The sequence below is a fragment of the Molossus molossus genome, unplaced genomic scaffold (assembly GCF_014108415.1).
Source record: "Molossus molossus isolate mMolMol1 unplaced genomic scaffold, mMolMol1.p scaffold_m16_p_14, whole genome shotgun sequence".
In the NCBI taxonomy this organism is placed as follows: domain Eukaryota; kingdom Metazoa; phylum Chordata; class Mammalia; order Chiroptera; family Molossidae; genus Molossus; species Molossus molossus.
Genome location: NW_023425349.1, coordinates 89,714,230 through 89,735,088, shown reverse-complemented (window position 1 = coordinate 89,735,088; position 20,859 = coordinate 89,714,230). Strand labels below are relative to the sequence as shown.

Genomic DNA, 20,859 nt, shown 5'->3' with positions numbered 1-20,859 from the left:
TTCTAGTTCTTAAGTTGTAAAGATAAGTTATTGATTTTAGGTTTTTCTAATTTTGTAATACAGTGATACCTTGGTTCTCGAACATAATTCGTTCCAGGAGGACGGTCGAGAACCAAATTGTTCGAGAACCGAAGCAATGAAACCCAATAGGAAATAATGGAAACTGGATTAATTCGTTCCAAGCCCCAGAAAATGCCTATTTACTGGCCTAATTTGTATATAATATGTAGAAAAACATAAGTCTCAACAAGAAATAAAAGTGTACAGTATGTCTAAGGGTTAAATTCAGTGTAAAGCGTGACTCTCTCTCCACAAAGCGTGACTCTCTCTCTGCACTCACACTGATGACGCAAGCAAGGCCGCTGGGCCGAATGAACGCCATTCGGCTCAACTCGGCTCATCTCGGAAGTTCGAGTTCCAAATATTTGTTCGGATTCCAAGACAAAAGTTTCTCAAATCTCCTGGTCGAATACCGATTTGGTCGAAAACCGAGGCGTTCGAGAACCGAGGTATCACTGTATAAGTGTGTATAAGTTTTATTTCCTATGGAACACTGCTTTTGCTGTGTTCTATAAATTTTACTATGTTATGTTTTCATTTTTATTCGTCTAAATATTTTCTAATTTTCCTTGTGATTTCTTCTTGATCCATTGGTTGCTTTAGAGTGTGTTGCATAATTTCCACAAATTTGTGAATTTTTGTTTTCCTTCTATTATTGAAATCTAACTTCATTCTATTGTGGTCAAAGAAGATGCCTCATATGTTATCTTTTTAAATCATTGAAACTTAAGTTGTGGTCTAACATATGATCTATTCTAAAAAATGTCCCAAGTGCACTTCAGAAAAATGAGTGTTGTATTGTTGTTGAGTAGATCTTATGCATGTGTTGGTTATCTTCCGCTGGTTTATTATGTTGTTCAGGACCTCTGTTCCCTTACTTATTATTATTGATGGTGGGGTATTGAAGTCTCCAACTATTACTTAATAACTCTATATTTCTTCCTTCAATTCTGTCCATTTTACCTTTATATAATTTGATGATCTATTATTATATGTGTAAATGTTTATAATTGTTACATCTTCCTGCTATATTGAAACTTTTATTAATATATGATGTTCTTTGTCTCTAGTAACCTTTTTTTTTCTTACCTAAAAACCTATTTTGTCTGATATTAGTAGAGCTATCTCACTTTATTTTTATTAGTATTTGCATGAAATATATTTTTCTATCATTTTACTTTTAAACTGCTTCTGTTTGGATCTAAAAGGAGTGGAAACGAGAAGGTAAATGACAGAAAAAAGGAGGTACATCTGTAATACGTTCAACAATAAAGATAAATTTATAATTAAAAAATGAATCTCTTGGAGACAACATATAGTTGTATCTTTTATTATTTTTAATCAGTTATTCAAATCTCTGTCATCTGTCCATTTACATTGAAGGTAGTTTCTTATGAGAAGTGACTTACTTGTCATTTGCTATCTGTTTTCTATATACCCCATAGCTTTTTTGTCTCACTGATTGTATTACTGTATTCTTTTGTGTTTAGTTATTTTTTTGAAGTGAAACATCTAAATTCCCTTTTGTGTATATTCTATGGCTATTTTCTTTGTGGTTACCATGGGAATTACATTCAACATCCTAAAATTGCAACATTCTAATTTGAATTGATATGATCTTAACTTCAGTAACAACCAAAATTTCTGCTTCTTAACAGTGTTGCCTCCATTGCTTTCAGTATTGATGTCACCACATTACATCTTTATACATTTGTGTCCAAAAACATAAACTAATATTTTTAATGGATTAGTCTCTTAAATTATGTAGAAAACAAAATTTGGAGTTACAAATCAAATATATAATTATAGTAGTTTTCACAATTTGCTATGTATTTACCTTTACTGTGATCTTTGTTTCTTCATGCAGCTCTGATTACTTCCTATGTCCTTTCCTGTCGATCTGCAGAACTCCCTTTAGCAGTTCTTGTTGGGCAAGTCTCGTGGAAATGAACTCTCTTGGCTTTTGTTTATCTGGGAATGTCTTAATTTCTCCTTCACTTTTGAAGGACAGTTTTGTCAGATATAAGATTCTCTCTCTCTTTTTTTTTTATCTTCGTCCAAGGACATTTAAAAAAATTTTTTTTTTCAGATAGAGTGGGAGGGAGAGAGAGAGAGAGAGAAGCATCAACGTGAAAGGGACACATTGAGTGGTTGCCTCATGCATGACCCAACCAGGGCCGGGGACAACCTGCAATCAAGGTACACACACCCTTAGTGGGAACCAAACCCGGGTCTCTCTGGACCACAGGCCAATGCTCTAAGCACTGAGCCAAACCAGCCAGGGCTCAGATATAAGATTCTTAGTTGATAGGTTTTTTTTTTCTCTTAGAATTTTAAATATATCAACCCACTGCCATGTAGCCCACAAAGTTTCTGATGAGAAATCTGATGATGATCTTATTGAGGATCTCTTGTATGTGACGAGTCACTTCTTTTTTTGCTGCTTCAGGATTCTTTCTTTGTCTTTGTCTTTTGACAGTTTGATTATAATATGTCTTGGTATGGGTGTCTTTGTATTCATCCTCTTGAAGTTCATTGAGCTTCTTGGATATTTATATTCATGTCTTTCATAAAATTTGACAATTTCTATCATTTTTTTCTTCAAATATTCTGTCCTCCCCTTCCTCTCTGTCTTCTTCCTCTATGACTCTCACAATGTATATGTTGGTCAGCTTAATGATCCCACAGGTCCTTTGGCTCTGTTCATTTTTCTTCTGTCTTTTTTCTTTCTGTTCCTCAGACTTGATCATTTCAACTGTACTCTCTCCAGGTTCCCCGAATCTTTATTCTGTCTGCTTAAATATGTCTTTGAATTGTTCTAGTGAAAATTTTTATTTCAGTTATTGCAATTTTCAGCTCCAGAATTTCTTTTTGATTTCTATTTAGTAGGTTTTATCGATGTTCCCATCATTTTGTTGATACAGCTTTTTTTTTTTACTTTCTTTACATCTTTAGTTCTTTGAGAACCTGTAAGACAGTTATTTGAAAGTCTTTGTTTATTAGACATGCTACCAAGTCCTTTTCAGAGAGAGTTTCTGCTGGTTTATTTTTTTTCCTTTGACTAGTACATACATTTTTGTTTCTTTGTATGTCTTGTGATTTTGTTGTTGTTGAAAACTGAACAGTGAATCTAATACCTAATTTGACTTTGGAAATCAGATTCTCCCCCATTCCCCAGGGTATTCTTTTTATTTTGTTTTTCTTGATTGATGTAGGGCAGGTGTGTGCTGAAGATTAGCCTGGGGGTTAAATTTAAGGTCTTTCATGTATTTTCTGAGTGTGTATAGTTCCTTGAGCCTGCACAGTGATTTTCTCATTTTTCTCATATATGCGATTACTTTTGGATGTCTTAGTCTTTACTGTCTGTCTATCAAAGGAGGAAAACAACGCTAATGAAATGGTGGAAAAGAAAAGACACTAACCCTTTCAATCACTTTGCATTTTATTTTATTTATTTATTATTATTATTTTTTATCCTTACCTGAGGACATTTTTCCATTTTTTGTTCAGATAGAGTGGGAAGGAGAGAGAGGAAGAGAGAGAGAGAGAGAGAGAAACATTGATGTGAAAGGGACACATAGAGTGGCTGCCTCCTGCATGACCCAACCAGGGCCAGGGACAAACTGTAACTGAGGTATGTACCCTTAGCAGGAACCAAACCTGGGTCTCTCTGGACTGCAGGCCGATGCTCTAACAGCTGAGCCAAACCGGCCAGGGCAATCACTTTGCATTTTAGAATCAGCTTGTCAATTTCTACAAAAAAGTCAGTTGAGACTTATAGAGATCTGAATGCAGATCAGTTGGTGGGTGGATACTGGAAGTGTTGCCATCTTAACAGCCTTAAGTCTTTTGATTCATAAACATTCATTGTGTTTCCACTCATTTAGATCTTTAATTTCTTTCAGCAGTGTTCTGTACTTTTCAGAATATAGGTTTTGCATTTCTTTTGTTAAATTTATTTTTAAATATTTTTATTTTTTGGATGTTCTTGTGAATGCAATTGTTTTCTCAATTTTATTCTCATAGTGTTCATTGCAACTGTAGAGAAATATAATGGACTTTTGTATATTGAGCTTGTATCCTGCAAATTTGCTGAACTCATTTATTAGTTCTAATAGTTTTTTAGTGGGGTCCTTGGTGTTTTCTATGTATAGATTGTTATCTGTAAATAGAGTTTTACATTGCTTTTCAAATCTGGATGCCTTTTATTTCTTCCAATTAACTAATTGCCTGGCTAGAACACCTAGAACAATGTTGAATAGAAGTGGCAGGAATTGACATTCTTATCTTCTTACTGATTCTAAGGGGAAGAATCCAGTCTCTCACCATTAAGTATGATGTTGACTGGATTTTTCATGTATGTCCTTTATCAGGTTAGGAAAATTTTCTTCTATTCCTAATTTGTTGCATGTGTTTTAACATAAAAGGGTATTGGATTTTGTCAAATGCTTTATCTGTACCTATTGAAATAATTTTAAAATTCTGTTGACATGTTGTACTACATTAATTGATTTTCAGATGTTGAACTTAGCTAGCATTCCTGGGAAATTTTTCACTTGGTCATGATGTATCATTCTCTTTGTATGTTGATAGATTTGTTTTGCTAGTGTTTTTTGTTGAGAACTTTTGCCTCATATTCATAAGAAATATTAATCTATGGTTTTCTTTTCTTTTGGTTTCTTTGTCTGGCTTTGCATTAGGGTAATGCTGGCCTCACAGACGTTTGAAAATATCAAAAATTTTGGAAGCATTCTCTCCTCTTCTATTTTTTGGAGAATGTTTCTGAATGATTGGTGTAATTCTATACATACTTGGTAAAACTCAGCAGTAAAGTCATTTGGTCCTGAACTTTTCTTTATGAGTAGTTCCCCCAACACCTGCTTTGCTCAGTATTGCTAAATGTTTGTCAATTTTGTTGATCTTTTCAAAGAACCATCTCCTGGTTTCATTGCTTTTTTCCCTATTGCTTTCCATTCCCTGTTTTGTTTTATCTCTGACCTAATCTTTATTATGTTCTTCTGTTTTAGGTTTATGTTGATCTGCTTTTCTCAGTGTCTGAAGGTGGGAGGTTAAGTTATTGATTTGAGACCTTTCTTTTTTCTTAATATAGGCATTTACAGATAGAAATGCCTCAGCTTTAGCTGCATCCCATAAGTTTGGTCTGTTGTGTCTTTCTTCATTTTCATTCATTTAAAATACTTTCTAAGTTTTCTGCTGAATTTTTCTTCTTTGACTCATTGGTTAAGTAGGAGTTTGTTGTTTAATTTCTCCATATTTGTGGAATTTTTTTCCTGCTGTTGATTCTCAATTTCATTCCATTTTGGTCAGAGAAAATGATTTGTATTAGTTCTAGCATTTTTAATTTATTTATTTTTGACCCGGTGGGTGTGGCTTAGTGGTTGAGCAGTGACCCATGCACCAAGAGATCACCGATTTGATTCCCGGTCAGGGCACATGCCCAAGATATGGGCCCGATCTCCAGTGGGGGGCATGCAGGAGGGGGCCAATCAGTGTTCTCTCTCATCGATGTTTCTATTTCTCTCTCTCTCTCTCTCTCCCTTTCTCTCACTCTAAAAAGGTATAGAGAAAGAAATGTATTTTGTTTGTTTTATGGGCTAACATGTGATCTATCCTGGTGAATAGTCAATACACACTTGAGAAGAATGTATATTATGATGTTGTTGAGTACAGTGTTCTATAAATGTTTGTTAGGTTTGCAGTGTAATTCAAGTCTTTTATTTCCTTGTTGATCTTCTGTCTAGTTGCTCTACCTACTATTAAAAGTAGGATATCTAATTCTCTCATTTTTATTGTTGAATTTGTCTATTTCTCAATTTATTTTTGTCAGTTTTGCTTGATGGATTTTGGTGCTCTGTTATTATGCTTTATGTTTATAATTGTTACATCATTAATCTTGATGGATTGACCTTTTACCTTTTATCTGTATAAAAATGTCCCTCTTTATTTTTAGTAACTTTTTGTTGTTGTTTTGAAGTCTATTTTCTGATATTTGTACATCTTTCTTGTGGTTGCTGTTTGCATAGTATATCTTCTTCCATTCTTTACTTTCAATTTACCTGTATCTTTCAAAGTGTGTCTTCTCTAGACAACATATAAGTAGATTACATTTTATCTACTTTAATCATCTGTGCCTTTTGATTGAATTATTTATTTTATTTACATTTGATGTTATAATTGATATAGTTGGATGTATATCTGCCATTTACTCTCTGTCTTCTATATGTTTATTCCTTTTTTACTGCTTTCTTCTGCATAAAATGAATATTTTATAAGATAGCATTTTAATTTCTTGAATAACATTTTCACTATATTTTTCACATTATTTTTAGTGGTTGCTCTAAGGTTTACCATATATATCTGAACTTACCAGAATCAGCTTCAGATCTATATTCTCTTATTTCCTGTGATATATAGAAATTTTATTCCTATATAACTCTATTTCCTCTCCCCCTCTGTGTGACATTATTGTTATACATACTACATATATTAATGTTACAAATTCAACTATACATTGTTACAATGATTACTTTGCCCTTTGAAAGTATTTCCTTAGCCCAGTGCAGCCTGGCTCCTTCCCATGTACTTGTTGTTGTTATAAGCAAATTTGTTACGTGTGTGTGTGTGTGTGTATAACAGTTCTATTTAGTCCCAACATTACATTATATATATACTATTTTATACATTGTTTTTAATGATGCTTTTGAAGTTTCTTCTGAGAAAAGAGACCTATGCTTTCCTCACCATGTCATTACTGTTATCTAGCTCATTCCATCTATGTTTGGAACACACCTGAAGTCAGTCTTATCCCTGACTAATAGAGTTCTAGAGCATTGGTTCTCAACCTTCCTAATGCCGCGACCCTTTAATACAGTTCCTCATGTTGTATGTGGGCATTTCTGCATGTGGTCGGACCCGCCTGGAGATGGATAGAGGAGCGGTGTCTTGGTTCCTAAGACCATTGGAAATATGTGTTTTCCGATGGTCTTAGGTGAACCCTATGAAAGGGTCGTTCAACCCACAAAAGGGTCGTGACCCACAGGTTGAGAACCGCTGTTCTAGAGCAAACCCATCATTCCAGGAATCTATTTTGATTGCACTCCTGGGTAAGTTTCAGACTTGTTTTCACTCAGTTTTCATTGGAGTGGTTGCTCAAGTGCTTTCATCAGAAGAGGTTCATGGGCAGGAATTTTCTCGCTTCTACCTGCTGGAAAATGTATTTTGCAGTCACCTTTATTTCACAGTATCATTGGTTGAGTATGACTGGTCTGATTCTTGACCTTTTGTAGGTTACTTTGTTTTTCCCTCTAGAAATTTTAGATTCTTTTTTATTTTTTATTTTACTTCTGCAATGACATGGTCATGAATCCAGAGACCTGATAAGCTGTTTCAATCTGAAAACTTTCATTTTTCATAAGTCAGAGCAACTTTCTTATGTTCTTTCTTTTTTTCCTTTTTTTAATTTTTTTTTATCTTTATTGTTGAATGTATTACAGATGTTCCTCATTTTCCCCCCATTGACCCCCTCCTCCCCACTCCCACCCCCCTCCTGCCTTTTCCCACACTGTTGACTGTGTCCATTGGTTATGCATATAAGTTCTTTGGTTTATTTTTTCCCACCCCCCAAACCCCCCTTCCATTTGAGGTTTGTCAGTCTAGCAACCAATTTGTTCTTCTTAATCCCTTCACCTTTTTCACCCATTCCCCCAACCCCTCTCCCATCTGGCAACCAGCAAAATGTATCTATGAGAATGTTTCTGTTCTGCCTGTTCATTTTGTTTGTAGATTCCATTGTTGATAGATATGGATATATATTCATTGCCATTTTGTTTGTTCATATATTTTATCTTTTTCTTCAAAAACACCCTTCAACATTTCATATAATAACAGTCTGGGAAAGTCTTTATATGGCCATCGATTCTAAATGACAGCTTTGCAGGATAGAGTAATCTTGGTTGTAGGTTCTTGCTTTTCATCACTCTGAATATTTCTTGCCACTCCCTTCTGGCCTGAAAAGTTTCTTTTGAGAAATCAGCTGACAGTCTGATGGGAACTCCCTTGTAGGTAACTAACTGCTTTTCTCTTACTGCTTTTAAGATTCTCTCTTTGTCTTGAATCTTTTGCCTTTTGATGATGATGTGTCTTGGTGTGAGCCTCTTGGGGTTCATCTTCTTTGGGACTCTCTGTGCTTCCTGGACTTGTATGTCTGTTTCCTTCACCAAGTTAGGGAAGTTTTCTGTCATTATTGTTTCAAATAGGGTTTCAATTTCTTGTTCTCTCTTTTCTCCTTCTGGCACCCCCAAGATGTGAATGTTAGCACGCTTGAAGTTGTCCCAGAGGCTCCTTACACCATCCTCATTTTTTTGGATCCTTTTTTCCTTTTGCTGTTCTGATTGAGTGTTTTTTGCTTCCTTATATTCCAAATCGATGGTTTGCTTCTTGGATTTACGTACACTACTATTGAATCTGTGTAATTATTCTTTATTTCAGTGCCTCCTTCAATTCTGACTGTGCATCCATAATTTCTGACTGGTCCTTTTTTATGCTCTTGAGGCCCTCACTAAGTTCACTGAGGTTCTCACTGAGTTCATTGAGCATCCTTATAAGCAGTATTTTGAACTCAGCATCTGTTAGGTTGCTTATCTCTATCTCACTTGGTTCTTTTCCTGGGGTTTTGTTCTGTTCTTTCATTTGGGACCCATTTCTTTGTCTCCTCATTTTGGCTGCCTCCCTGTGTTTGTTTCTGTGTATTACTTAACGAGTGGTATGGGGCTAGCTGAGACCAGATGTTGCTCGTTTGAAAGAATTTAGGTAAACCTGAAGCAGGATCCAAGACAGGCCAATCCTATGGTTAAGCAACTGGCAACAGCTTGGGTGGGCCTGAAGGTAGGGTGGGGCGGGGCCTCAGAGAGTCCCCAGGGCGGGGCTACCAGTGTGAGCCAGGTTGCTGGAGTCCCAGATATGGCGACTGTCTGCCGCCCCAGGGAAGGGCTCACCAAAGGAACAAAGGCCTCTGACAGGACATCTGTCCCGGAGAAAGCCCCTTCTCCAGCCCTCGCTCCAGTGCCAAACAGCTCAGTTCTTCCCTGAATGTCTCTGGTGCCCCTCGAGCTGCCTCCCCTCCGAGCTTAGAGGGAGAGAGTCCGATAAGTCCGTGTGCGGGCCCTTTAGGGAGCTGCCTGGGGCTCCAGCCGCCTCAGCTTCCCTGAGCCTCAGTTCCCACTGGTTTTTCCAGCCAGAAGTTATGGGGATTCTCTTCCTGGCACTGGAACCCTGAGCGGGGCACCTGGTATGGGACGGGGACCCCTCAGTCCTCAGGAAGGACATTCCCAGCCGAGGTGTCCTGATTTTTATCCGCGTGGGTGTGGGACCAGCCTGTCCCCTCCGCCCCTCCTACCAGTCTCCGTGTGGCTGCCGCTTTAATTCCATAGTTGTAGGACTTCCATTCAGCTTGATTTCAGATGGTTTTGAGTGATGGTTGTTCTGTAGTTTAGTTGTAACTTTGATGTGGTTGTGGGAGGACGGATACCGCGTTTACCTACCCACCATCTTGACCGGAAGTTCTTAAGTTATTTCTTTGATGATTTCTTGCCTTTCATAGTCCTTCTTCTTGGGACATCTCACTAAGGGGGTGTCTCTTAGACTGATCTTCTGTCTCTTTTTCCCCATAAATGTCCAGTTTTTTGAAAATTTGCTCTATGTTCTAGAAGCTTTCTTTGACTACCTTCCAAACTTTATGTATACATAAATTATACATATACTTATAAAGATTGTATTTAACTTCTAGACAAAAATTTGTTGTTCTCTGATTTTTTTCCCCCTCACGTATCTTGTTCTTGATAATGGCTCAAGTATCTTTTTGATGTTATTAATATGAGTTAGTTTGTATTTTTTTTTTGTCTATTTTCCAAATTATCTTCTGGTGTCAGGTGTTTTATTTGTTCACCACAATTTTCTCTTTATGAGTTAATGTTCTTAAGATGCCTGGTACATTTTCCCCGACATACAGGAGAATAAAAGGCTGGCTTGATCCTCCTCAGGTGAGCCTGTTCTGTTGTAACCCACGTCGGTCTGTTTCCATATCGTCTTCCTGAAGACTGACCGAGATTATGCGTGTGGTGGGGTGTGGGGTGTGGGGTGAGCAAGAGGGTGGAGGGGTGAGGTCTGGCGGGAGCTGTTGCCTGACAGATTGGAGGGCTGTCAGTAAAAGGAGAGGATGGAGCCTGGGGCTCAGGCTGGTGCCTCCAGGAACACTGCCCCAGGCAGCTCATTTGGTTTCTTTGAATAAACATTCTCTGGCTTCTCTCCTGAGAGTAAACTGCTGGTTTGGCTGGAGGAGGTGACAGGGAGGGGGCAGTGGAGCTGTCTGCCCGGTCACCCTGCGGCTGTCTCCCAGTGCACACTGTTCTCACCGTGGCTGGCTCTCTGTCCTGGGCCCACAGGACTCTCTCCCTCTTCCACGCTGGGCTGTCCTCGTCCTTGCTGTCTAGTTTCAGCCATCTGCTGTCTTTTCTGCGGGCCCACCATGTGCGGAGGTCATCCTTCCGCTGGAAGCTCATCTGTTTTGTTCTAGAAATCTATTGGGGGGTGGGATGGAGCAATGCTTATACTTAGCCCCACATTTTAAATGATAATTCCGTTATTCAGGCTTTTCCTGTGGAAGTAGAATTATTTAATAATATAAGAAATCAGCAGCTTACCCATCTCTATTTTCTATCAAAAGTTGCAAAGTTAAGCAAAATTAAAGAAATAAAAATGCATAGGTACACTTTGGCATCTTTCTCAGTTGATACTGGTAAGGGCCTTCTCCGTCAATGTGCCCATGGCCAGAGCCGTGTGTCCCTCCCGGGGAGCTGGGGAGCGGGGCCGGGTGAGCACAGCTCCATGCACTGCTCCAGAGCAGTGAGTCCCTCCCGGGGAGCTGGGCTGGGTCCCTCCCGGGGGAGCTGGGCCGGGTGAGCACAGCTCCATGCACTGCTCCAGAGCCGTGAGTCCCTCCTGGGGAGCGGGGCCGGGTGAGCACCGCTCCATGCACTGCTCCAGAGCAGTGAGTCCCTCCCGGGGAGCTGGGCCCGGTGAGCACAGCTCCATGCACTACTCCAGAGCCGTGAGTCCCTCCTGGGGAGCGGGGCCGGGTGAGCACCGCTCCATGCACTGCTCCAGAGCCGTGAGTCCCTCCTGGGGAGCGGGGCCGGGTGAGCACAGCTCCATGCACTGCTCCAGAGCAGTGAGTCCCTCCCGGGGAGCTGGGCCCGGTGAGCACAGCTCCATGCACTACTCCAGCATGGCTGTGCAGAAACCCTGATGATGTCCTTTTCCTGTGCATTTCCTTTTGCTAGTATGGTCAGCCTTCCCCTTTGTTTTTGTTTCTATCATCAGAAATAAGACTTTGCTGACTCTTGGGCACACCTGGGGATGACGGAGGGCTTCTCAGTACCTTGGAACTGGGAGAGGAGAGGAAGTTAAACCCAGAAGGAGCAGGGCCAGGGAGCCACACTCGTGTCCTCCCTCTGGATGTGGCCCGTCAGGAAGCCACAGGCTAACGGGGGAGAGGAGAGGCCATCCAGGACCCTGGCTGTGTAGAGACTCATGTTTCACTCTTTGGCTGGAAAAGGAGGACTCGTGTGCAGCAAGGCACTGCCTGGGAGATGGAAGCAATTGGTGTACAAGGTCCCACGCCTGACTCTTGGCATTGCATTCCGGAGGCTGACATGGGCCTGGCAGTGTGGCCTTTGTGCCTAGGAAGGACCTGAATCTTGTCCAGATTTCAAATCTGGAAGAAGCCACGCGGCCTGGCTGTGGAGGGCTGCGTCCCGCAGGTGAGGCTGCACCCGGCCCGAGCCCGCGGGGTGGAGGTGTCCCTGTGGGTCCAGCCGGTGCCGGGACAGGAGCACAGGCAGCAGCTCTGAGCACGCAGCCTGCTGCAGCAGCGCCGGGGTGTTCATCAGGAACCGTCTGTCTGGTGGCCTGCCCGTTCCAGTCCGACCCTGTTGAAGGGGCCAGATGTCATCACTTTGTCAGTGACCTAATGGACTGGTTAACGCAGTCTGTGCCCTACTGGGCAAGTCCACCGCTCGCTCCGCAGGCACTCAAGCCTGCCCCGCCTCAAGTCGAAGGCATCATTCCATCACCCCCTCGCCCACCTGCCCTCTGGACCCCTTCCCACCGCTCACCCAGTCACCAGCCTCAGCCCCAGGTCCTGCTTCTCACAGCACGTTCGACAGCTGACACAGCCCTAAGTGTCTGTGAAGGCGCCCCTGTTCCCAGCCACCCGGACGGTCAGTAACTGACCACTTTAACACAGCAACAGCAGTAGAGACCAGCAGTAGATTTGAACCCAAGACGCGTGAGTTCTCGGCCGGCGGTGTTTCCCGCCACGGCAGCCTCCTCTGCGGCTCAGCTTTGCCCTGAAACGCACAGGCGGGTCCCCAGGGAGCCTGGATGCGTGCACGTTGAAAACGTAATTTCTACTGAATTAGGAAAAGTGGCAAGAATAGACAGACAGCAAAGCATAACTTGCCAAGAAGGATTTCCAGGTCCCCCATGTCACTTCGGATTTTTGGAGGGTGTGGCAGACAAAGTGAGGTTGTCACAGACTCACTAGTGTGACTGAGAAGCTGGAACACACTTTGTTACTTATTTTAAAATCCCACCACTGGCCCTGGGTGGTTTGACTCAATCGTTAGACCTTTGGCCTGAGGACCAGAAAGTCCTGGGTTCAGTTCCCGCTAAGGGCACGTACCTCGGTTGCAGTTTGTCCCCAGCCCCAGTTGGGGTCATGTGGGTGTGTCTCTCTCACATCGATGTTTCTCTCTCTTACCTGCCACTCTATCTGAGGACAAATGCAAATATGTTCTCAGGTGAGGATAAAAAAATTAAAAAATAAAATCCCACTTTTGAGCTGTTCCTCGGGCTCCCAGCTATCGATCCCCAATGAGAGCAGCCGTTCTGGACGCCTGGGGCAGCCGTTCTGGACGCCTGCCCGGGCAGCCGCTCTGGACGCCTGGCCCGGGCAGCCGCTCTGGACGCCTGGCCCGGGGCAGCCGCTCTGGACGCCTGGCCCGGGGCAGCCGCTCTGGACGCCTGGCCCGGGGCAGCCGCTCTGGACGCCTGGCCCGGGGCAGCCGCTCTGGACGCCTGGCCCGGGGCAGCCGCTCTGGACGCCTGGCCCGGGGCAGCCGCTCTGGACGCCTCGCCCGGGGCAGCCGCTCTGGATGCCTCGCCCGGGGCAGCCGCTCTGGACGCCTGGGGCACTGCTCCTTCCCACAGAGCTTATCTCCACTCTCACCTTTGGGATCTGATTTTCTTCTACTTTCAGACTCTGAAATGATTAAAAATACTGTCAGCAACTCAAACATACCTTAATGAGAAGCCTTATCAGGCTAGCCTCTGAGTTTATTCCTGGCTGCTGACCCCGAGGCCAATCAGTTCTCATGCTGTCATCAGATTGGGCACTTGAGGCCCCGTCCTGAGCCCCCGGGCACCCGAGCCCCCCGGCACCTGAGCCCCGGGACTGAGCTCTTGCCGTGTGCATCGCATGAAGAAAGCCAGTTCCTCCCTCCCTGCTGCAGGGGCCAAGGCCAGGAAGGTCAGACTCTCTGCAAGCTATCCTGTGCCTGGAAAACCCTCGAGGCCACAGAGGACCTCAGCCGGGCCACAGAGCAGGCTGAGTGGAGGGAGAGCTCCCTGTTGTGTCGCTCAGGCCTGGGTGGGGAGTGGGGCAGAGAGACCCTCCCGCACTTAGACTCCCTGGCATCTTCTTGCAGGCGTCTGGAGCTCGGGGCATGTCAGGTGCTTGCGCAATGCCTGGGGCTGTGAGGTTCCTTGCTGGCTTTAGCTAGGAGCAAGGATTCTGCTGGGGCTTGGGGCGGGGCAGGATCCCAGCCGAGCGCTGCCCAGATTGCTAGATGCCCTCCTGACCTCCATCACCAGCACTGTGCCTTCATTCTGTACCAGTTTGTTCAATAGAGATCACAGTGCCAGTCTGGTCACTGTCGCCTACAGCCTTGGGTAAATCATGTGACTTGTCACCTTGCCGACAAGTGAGGATGGTCTCCCAGTCCAGCTTCTCACACGCCCTAGAGCCAGACGGGGCCCATGGTGTGATCTGGGCCTGCCTCTTTCTGCCTCATTCCTGGGGTGTACATTTTGGTGCTTTAATTACAGGGTCCTTCCATGGCTGAGAATAAAATGTTTGGGGAGGGCAACCGCAGTCCTGAAGGAACCTTCCAGTACTCATTTCAAATTCCCGGCTGCTGTGTCCTGCTGGCCACAAGAGGGCGCCGGATGCACACACTTTCGCCCTTGCCCGGGGACGGCTGCGCCTCCCTGTAAGGGCCCAAGGGTTGAGGAGGAGCCCCGGCTCAGGCCACCCTGCTTCTCTTCGGTTTACTCTGTCTGTGGATGTTTGCAGGGTATCAGATTAGCTTTGCCAGGTGCATGGTCCTCCTTGGACTGACTCCCTGGGCCGAGCCCCTCGCTGTATGAGCCCTTTGGGGTGTCCTCTAGTCTTGGAGGCTGCTGCTGGCACAGACCTCTTTGGGAACACGCTGAGGACGTCAGTCCCAGCTCTCCTCCTTGGGCAGCTGGATCCAGGCGTTCTGCAGCTTTCTGAGCAGTGGCTTACCCTGGAGACTGCAGAGGCCAGCCGTGGGGGCGGCCCAGCCGGCCCAGAGTGGTTCCGGGCTGAGCGCTCCATTTGGACACGCTGTGTCCTGTCCAGCTACAGAGCTCCTAAAGTCATCCTGGAGGTGGGTTCGTTGTGTTTGTTCCACTTTCCCAACAGAACAAAAGTTTGCAAACCGGCTCCTGCTGGAGGGCCAAAGGGCTGGTCCAGCCGCCCCACGTCTGGGAGGGAATTGGGGCTTCTGTGTGGTGTAATGGTGTGGGGTCCGACCACGCCTACGACTCCGCTGTCCTTTCCTCTGCCCCCTGGGTAACCAGCGCCCTAACCCACTTCCTTCTTCCCCCGCCGGGCTCTCCGATGCCCATCAGGGTGGAAAGCACAGACTGGACACTAGACACCCGACGTCCCTTCTGACAAATGTCCACATTCTACTTGGTCAGCCTGGTGGAGGAAAGTCCAGAGTCAATGAGGGGTGCAGGTGCAGAGGGCTCAGAGACCTCACTTGGTCTCCCTTGTGGTCTCCAAGCCCCAGACCTGGACCTTCTACTCCAGAGGTTGGCCCACTGCTTCCCCCCATGGACACTGAGTGGCCGACGCCGGCTTCACACACACCCAGCAAACTGAGCGTGCGTTTCTGTTCTTGCGGGGAGAGGTCCACTTTCATTAGGCTGCTGTAGGGCCCGGGGATCTCTGCCTTAAAGAGGTAACACACATTTAGGAATAGTGGTTTACAAAATCAACCAAAATAGAAAGTCCTTACGGCGAACAGTTTTGGGAACTGAACGGTGGCCTTGTTCAAAAATGCTGCCTTCTCTCCTTCATGAATGTTTATCCTGTCTCCCCAGCTGCTCCCCTGAAGGCCTTGTCCCACCCAACACTATCAACTTGAATATTTTGTCTACTCTTTAAAGAAAAAAAAAAAAGGACTATTTTTTAGGGAAGTTTTATGTTCACAGTAAAATTCTGAGAAAGGTACAGAGATCCTCCCTGCCCCCATCCCTCATGCACACACTCGTGCCTCCACTATCAACAGCCCACCAGAGGGCCCCTTGCTTCGCTCAATGAAGCTGCTCCGACAGGTCATCATCACCCAGAGTCCACAGCTCACATCAGGGCTCACTTGCGGTGTTGCACATTCTGTAGGTTTGGACAAGGGTATAATACCATGTATGCTATTGCACAAACAGTTTCACTGCCATAAACACATCCTCTCTGCTCTGCCTGTTCATTTCCTTCACCCTCAAAACCACTGGTCTTTCACTGTCTCCATAGTTCTCCCTTGCCCAGGGATACGGTTGCAGTCATACAGTACGTAGACTTCTCAGACTGGCTTCTTTCACTTAGTAATGTGCATTGAAGGTTCCTCCCTCCCTTCCATGGCTTCAGAGCTCTTCTTTTGTGGCACTGAATACTATTCCATTGTTTGGATGTACCACAGTCTATTTACTATTCATCTACTGAAGGATTCCTTGGATACTTCCAAATTTTGGCAATTCTGACTCAAGTTGCTATAAACATTTGTGTACAGGTTTCTATGTGGATATACATTTTCAACTCCTTTGGGTAAATACCAAGGAGAGCAATTGCTACATATATGATAAGACTATATGTTTAGTTTTGAAAAAAAAAAAAAAATGAAACGTCAAACTATCTTTCAAGGTGTCTGTGCCATTTTGCATTCCCACCAGCAAAGAAGGGGAGAGATTTTATTGCTCTGTGTCCTCTCTGGCATTTGTTGTTGTCCGTGTCCTGGAGTTTGGCCATTCTAACAGGCGTGTCGTGGTGTCTGTTTTAACTTACATTTCCCTGGCGACAGATGATATGCAGTATTTTTTCATGTGTGTATTCGCCATCCATGTATCTTCTTTGCCGAGTTGTCTGTCAAAGTTTTTGGTCCACCTTTAAAACTGTTTTTTTTTGTTGTGGTTGGTTTTAAGAGTTCTTTGTATATGTTGGATAACAGTTCTTTATCAGAGGTGGCTTTTGCATATCTTCTCCCATCTGTGGCTTGTCTTTTCTTCTCTCGATGGTGTCCTGCAGGGCAGAAGTTTTTCATTTTAATGAAGTCCAGCCTATTTCTTTTATGAATTGTGTTCTTGATGTCATATCTAAAAAATCATCTCCAAACCCTTAGTCATCTAGTTTTATCCTATTTTATCTTGTAAGAATTTTATAGTTTTGTGTTTTATATTTAGGTCTATCATCCATTTTGAGTTAATTTTTGTGAAAGGTGTCAGGTCAGTATCTAGAGTATTATTATTATTGCATGTTAGTTATGTCCAGTTGTTTTAGCACCAAGAACAGATCATCTTTGCTTCATTGTGTTGTCTTTACCCCTTCATCAAAGATCAATTGACTATATTTATGGGGATCTATTTTCTTCCATTCATCTATTTATCTCTTCTCTTGCCAATACCACACTGTCTTGATTACTGTGGCTTTATTAAGTCTTGAAGGCAGGTAGTGTCTGTCTTCCAACTTTGTTCTTCAACATTGAATTGGCTATTTTGGGTCTTTACCTTTCCATATAAAATTCAGAATCATTTTGTCAATATATATAAAATAACTTGTCGTGATTTTGATTGGGATTATATTGAATCTATATATTAAGTTTAGAAGAACTGACATCTTGACAGTATTGAGTCTTTCTATCCAAGAACATGGAATATCTCTCCACTTACTTATTTGTAGATATTTTTTCATCAGAGTTTCATATTTTTACTTGTATAATTGTGCATACATTTAATTAGATTTAGATCTATGAATTTCATATAAATGTATTATGTTTTTAATTTTAAATTCAACTCATTCATTGCTTGTATATAGGAAAGCAATCAACTTTTGTATATTAACCTTGTATCCTGCAACTTCACTACAATTGCTTATTATAAGTTCTAGGAAGTTTTTTTGCCAATTCTTTTGGATTTTGTTTATAGACAATCCTATCATCTATGAACAAAGACAGTTTTATTTTAATTTTTTCCCAATCAGCATACCTCTTATTTCTTTTTTTTTCTTTCTTTTTTATCTTATTGCATTAGCTAGGATTTCCACTATGATGTTGTAAACAAGTAGTGAGATGGAACATCCTTACCTTGTTTCTGATTTTGGTGGGAAGCTTCAAGTTTCTCATCAAGTAGGATGTTAATGGTAGAATTTTTATAGATATTCTTTATCAAGTGGAGGAAGTTAACCTCTATTCGTAGTTTACTGACAGTTTTTATTAAGAATTATTATTGAACTTTATCAACTGATTTTTTTATATTGATATGATCATGAGATTTTTTTTTTTTTTTGTCTTTAGCTTATTGATTTGATGGACTAGATTGACTGATTTTCAAATGTTAAACCAGCCTTGCTTGCATATTCAGAATAAATTTCATTTGGTCGTGGTGGGTAATTCTTTCTATACATTGTTGGATTCAATTTGCTTATATTTTGTTGAGGATTTTTGCACCTATGTTCATAAGAGATACCGGCCAATTGTTTTTTGGTAATGTCTACATCTGCTTTTGAAATTAGGGTAACATTGGCCTCACAGAGTGAGGATTCCTTCTGCTTCTGTCTTCTAAATGGGATTGTAGAGACTTGGTACAACTTCCTTTTTAAATGTTTAGTAGAATTTACCAGTGGACCCATTTGTTCTGGTGTTTTCTATGTTTGAAAATTATTAATTATTGATTCAATTTCTTTAATAGGTATAGTCTTATTCATATTGTCAATTTCCTATTCTCAGAATTTGGCAGATTTTTGTCTTTCAGGCTGGGATTGACCCTGCAACCCAGATATATACCCTTGACTGGGAATTGAACCCGTGACCCTTGGGGTGTTGGCTAATGCTCTAACCACTGGGACCACTGGCCAGGGTGATGCTGTTGAGTGTTTTTAATCAGCCATGCACTTCGGGCAGGTGGTAGTTGGGTCCACACGAGCACTCTGCGGGCTGCAAAGTCTCTGGGCAGGAGCCTGAGCCGGGTTTCAGTGAGTGTTTGTAGGAATGAAGTGAGCTGGTCTATTTCTTGAGGCGGTAAATTTATGACCAACCTCTTTGTGTGCCTTTATTTACATGTGTGTTCATGTCCGCCGGTCCACATGCTCCAGGAACACTGACAGGGGTCCTCAGTCTGGGTATCAAGTTGGAATCGTGGATGTAGCAAAGGACACAGCAGTGCTGGGCTCCGCCTCCGGTTCCCGACGGAGCTGGTCGGGTGTGGGATTAGCAAAGCTCCTCAGCTGATTTTGACATGAGCCCAGGTTGAGACCGCTGTCCCAGACGCTGCCATAGTCCTCTCATCTACCCTATGGCCCAGACTTACCTGAATGCCAGTCGTTAAGAAGTGGGACTAGGAAGTCAATGTCAAGGCACCATGCTGGCGATACTAGGCTCAAGCTGAGCTCCTGGGTGGCCCCGGCTTCTAAGGAGGGGGCCTGCCCGAGTCACGCAGGGGGTCCTTCTGGGCCAGGAGTCTAAGGAGCTCCAGGAGGACTAAACAACCTCAATGGAAAGATGCCAGAAGGTCCTACAAAAAGCTTCCTTTCTGAATGTACTCATGAGACTGCATCTCTACTGAGGCTTAATGCTCAAGAGTCAGGGGACCCTGTGGCCTGGGGGTCTCTTCCCCTTGGGTGCTTACAGAGATGGGTGGGGAGAGGGGTCCTGCCTCGGAATTGGATCCCAGGAGAGGGAAACATCCTGATTTCATAGTGTCTGCTCTTGCCTTTGGCCGCTGATTGGTAGAACCCGGACAGGTGGCCTGCACACCTGGAGCACAGATTTGGGGTGGAAGCAAGATCTGGGCAGAACAGCCAGAGAACGATGTCCATTGGTGGGGTGATGGAGGGGAAGGAAGGGGGTGAGACTGAGAACCTGGGGAAAGGAGACTATCAGGACAAGTAGGTCAGTAGGAGGAACAGACATGCCCTTGGAGTCCCTGTGGGAGGGGAGAGAGACAGCCGGTTGCCATAAAGGAAGGATGGGCTCCCAGAAATAAGGTGGAGAGATAGGTTGGGACATGTAGGCTTCCCAGACCCACGTGAGGGTCACCTAAGGGCCCGGAGGGTGAGTGGTGTAGCCAGGCACCTGCTCCGTTCCCCCTCAGAGAAGCAGGCCCCAGAGGGCTGTGTGGAGAGCCTGTTGGGAGATTGCACTTGCCCAGGCTCAGTCTGACTTCTTCAAGTGTGGTCTTCGCGCAGAGTCGGCCAGCTCAGTGTGGGGGTGGCCCCAGGGACTGCCATGCAAGGCCTGTGAGTGGGAGGCTGCAGACCTCAGCAAGAGGTACAGGACAGCCAGACAGAGGATCCTGTGATGGAGACTATGAGGGCAGAAGGGGAGCAGGGAGAGAAGCTGGCAGGGGGCAGGGAGCTCACCTGGTTGCTGAAGGTAGGGGACAGCCCATGGCTCGGTCCCAGAGGGCTGGGCAGATGAGCAGACTGAATTGACCGTCCAGCAACAGTGACCAGGGACTTTGCAGACAACCATCTCTGAGAGCGTGGGGAGCCCCCAGGCTCCCAGGAAGTGACCCTCCAGTTCAGACGGTCTGGCTGACACCGAGCAGGCGTGTTCTTGCACTGCTGCCTGTGGGTGATGCTCACTTCCCTCCCTGCCCTTCACAGGTCCGGACGCGGGACAGGATCTTTGACAGCATCAGCCACCTCATCAACCACCACCTGGAGAACAAGTTGCCCATTGTCTCCGCCGGCAGCGAGCTGTGCCTCCAGCAGCCGGTGGAGAGGAACCCGTGAGCGGCCCACCGCCCTTCTGCTCCGTGGTCCGGAGGACTGGGTCCTTCCCGGTCGATGAGCATGAGGCGACAGGAACGTGGGCAGCTGCCGGCAAGCTCAGAGCCTGCTCCGAAGCCCCCCGAGGACAGTGTTCGCCAAGAGCAGGTTTCACAGACTCGGTCCGATTTCTCATGTGCATAGGAAAGGTGTACATACCTGTACATCCTGTACAATTGATCCCTCTATAGTTCTATTTTTTAAGACTAAGAAAGAGGTAAGACTAATGTCCCGTGCTGTATGTTTTTAATGGAAAAAAACAAAACAAAACAGTTTGTAGTTCTCTGGGCAAAAATTTAACCCGATTGACCCATTCCACGGGGACAGCCCACTGGGAGCTGGCACCTGCGGTTACCTAACACGCACTCGATGGGGCC

At 44.3% G+C, this 20,859-nt stretch overlaps 1 protein-coding gene across 2 annotated transcripts in view; it reads left to right on the top strand.

Moving 5' to 3' along the window:
* The window catches only part of SHC3 (SHC adaptor protein 3), a 174,766-nt gene extending 154,320 nt beyond the window's left edge, over positions 1-20,446 (top strand). For both annotated transcript variants that reach the window (XM_036261564.1, XM_036261565.1), the window contains exon 12: positions 20,318-20,446. In XM_036261564.1, coding sequence (XP_036117457.1) covers positions 20,318-20,446 — 129 coding nt within the window. The remainder of the gene's footprint in view (positions 1-20,317) is intronic.
* The last annotated feature ends 413 nt before the right edge of the window (positions 20,447-20,859 follow it).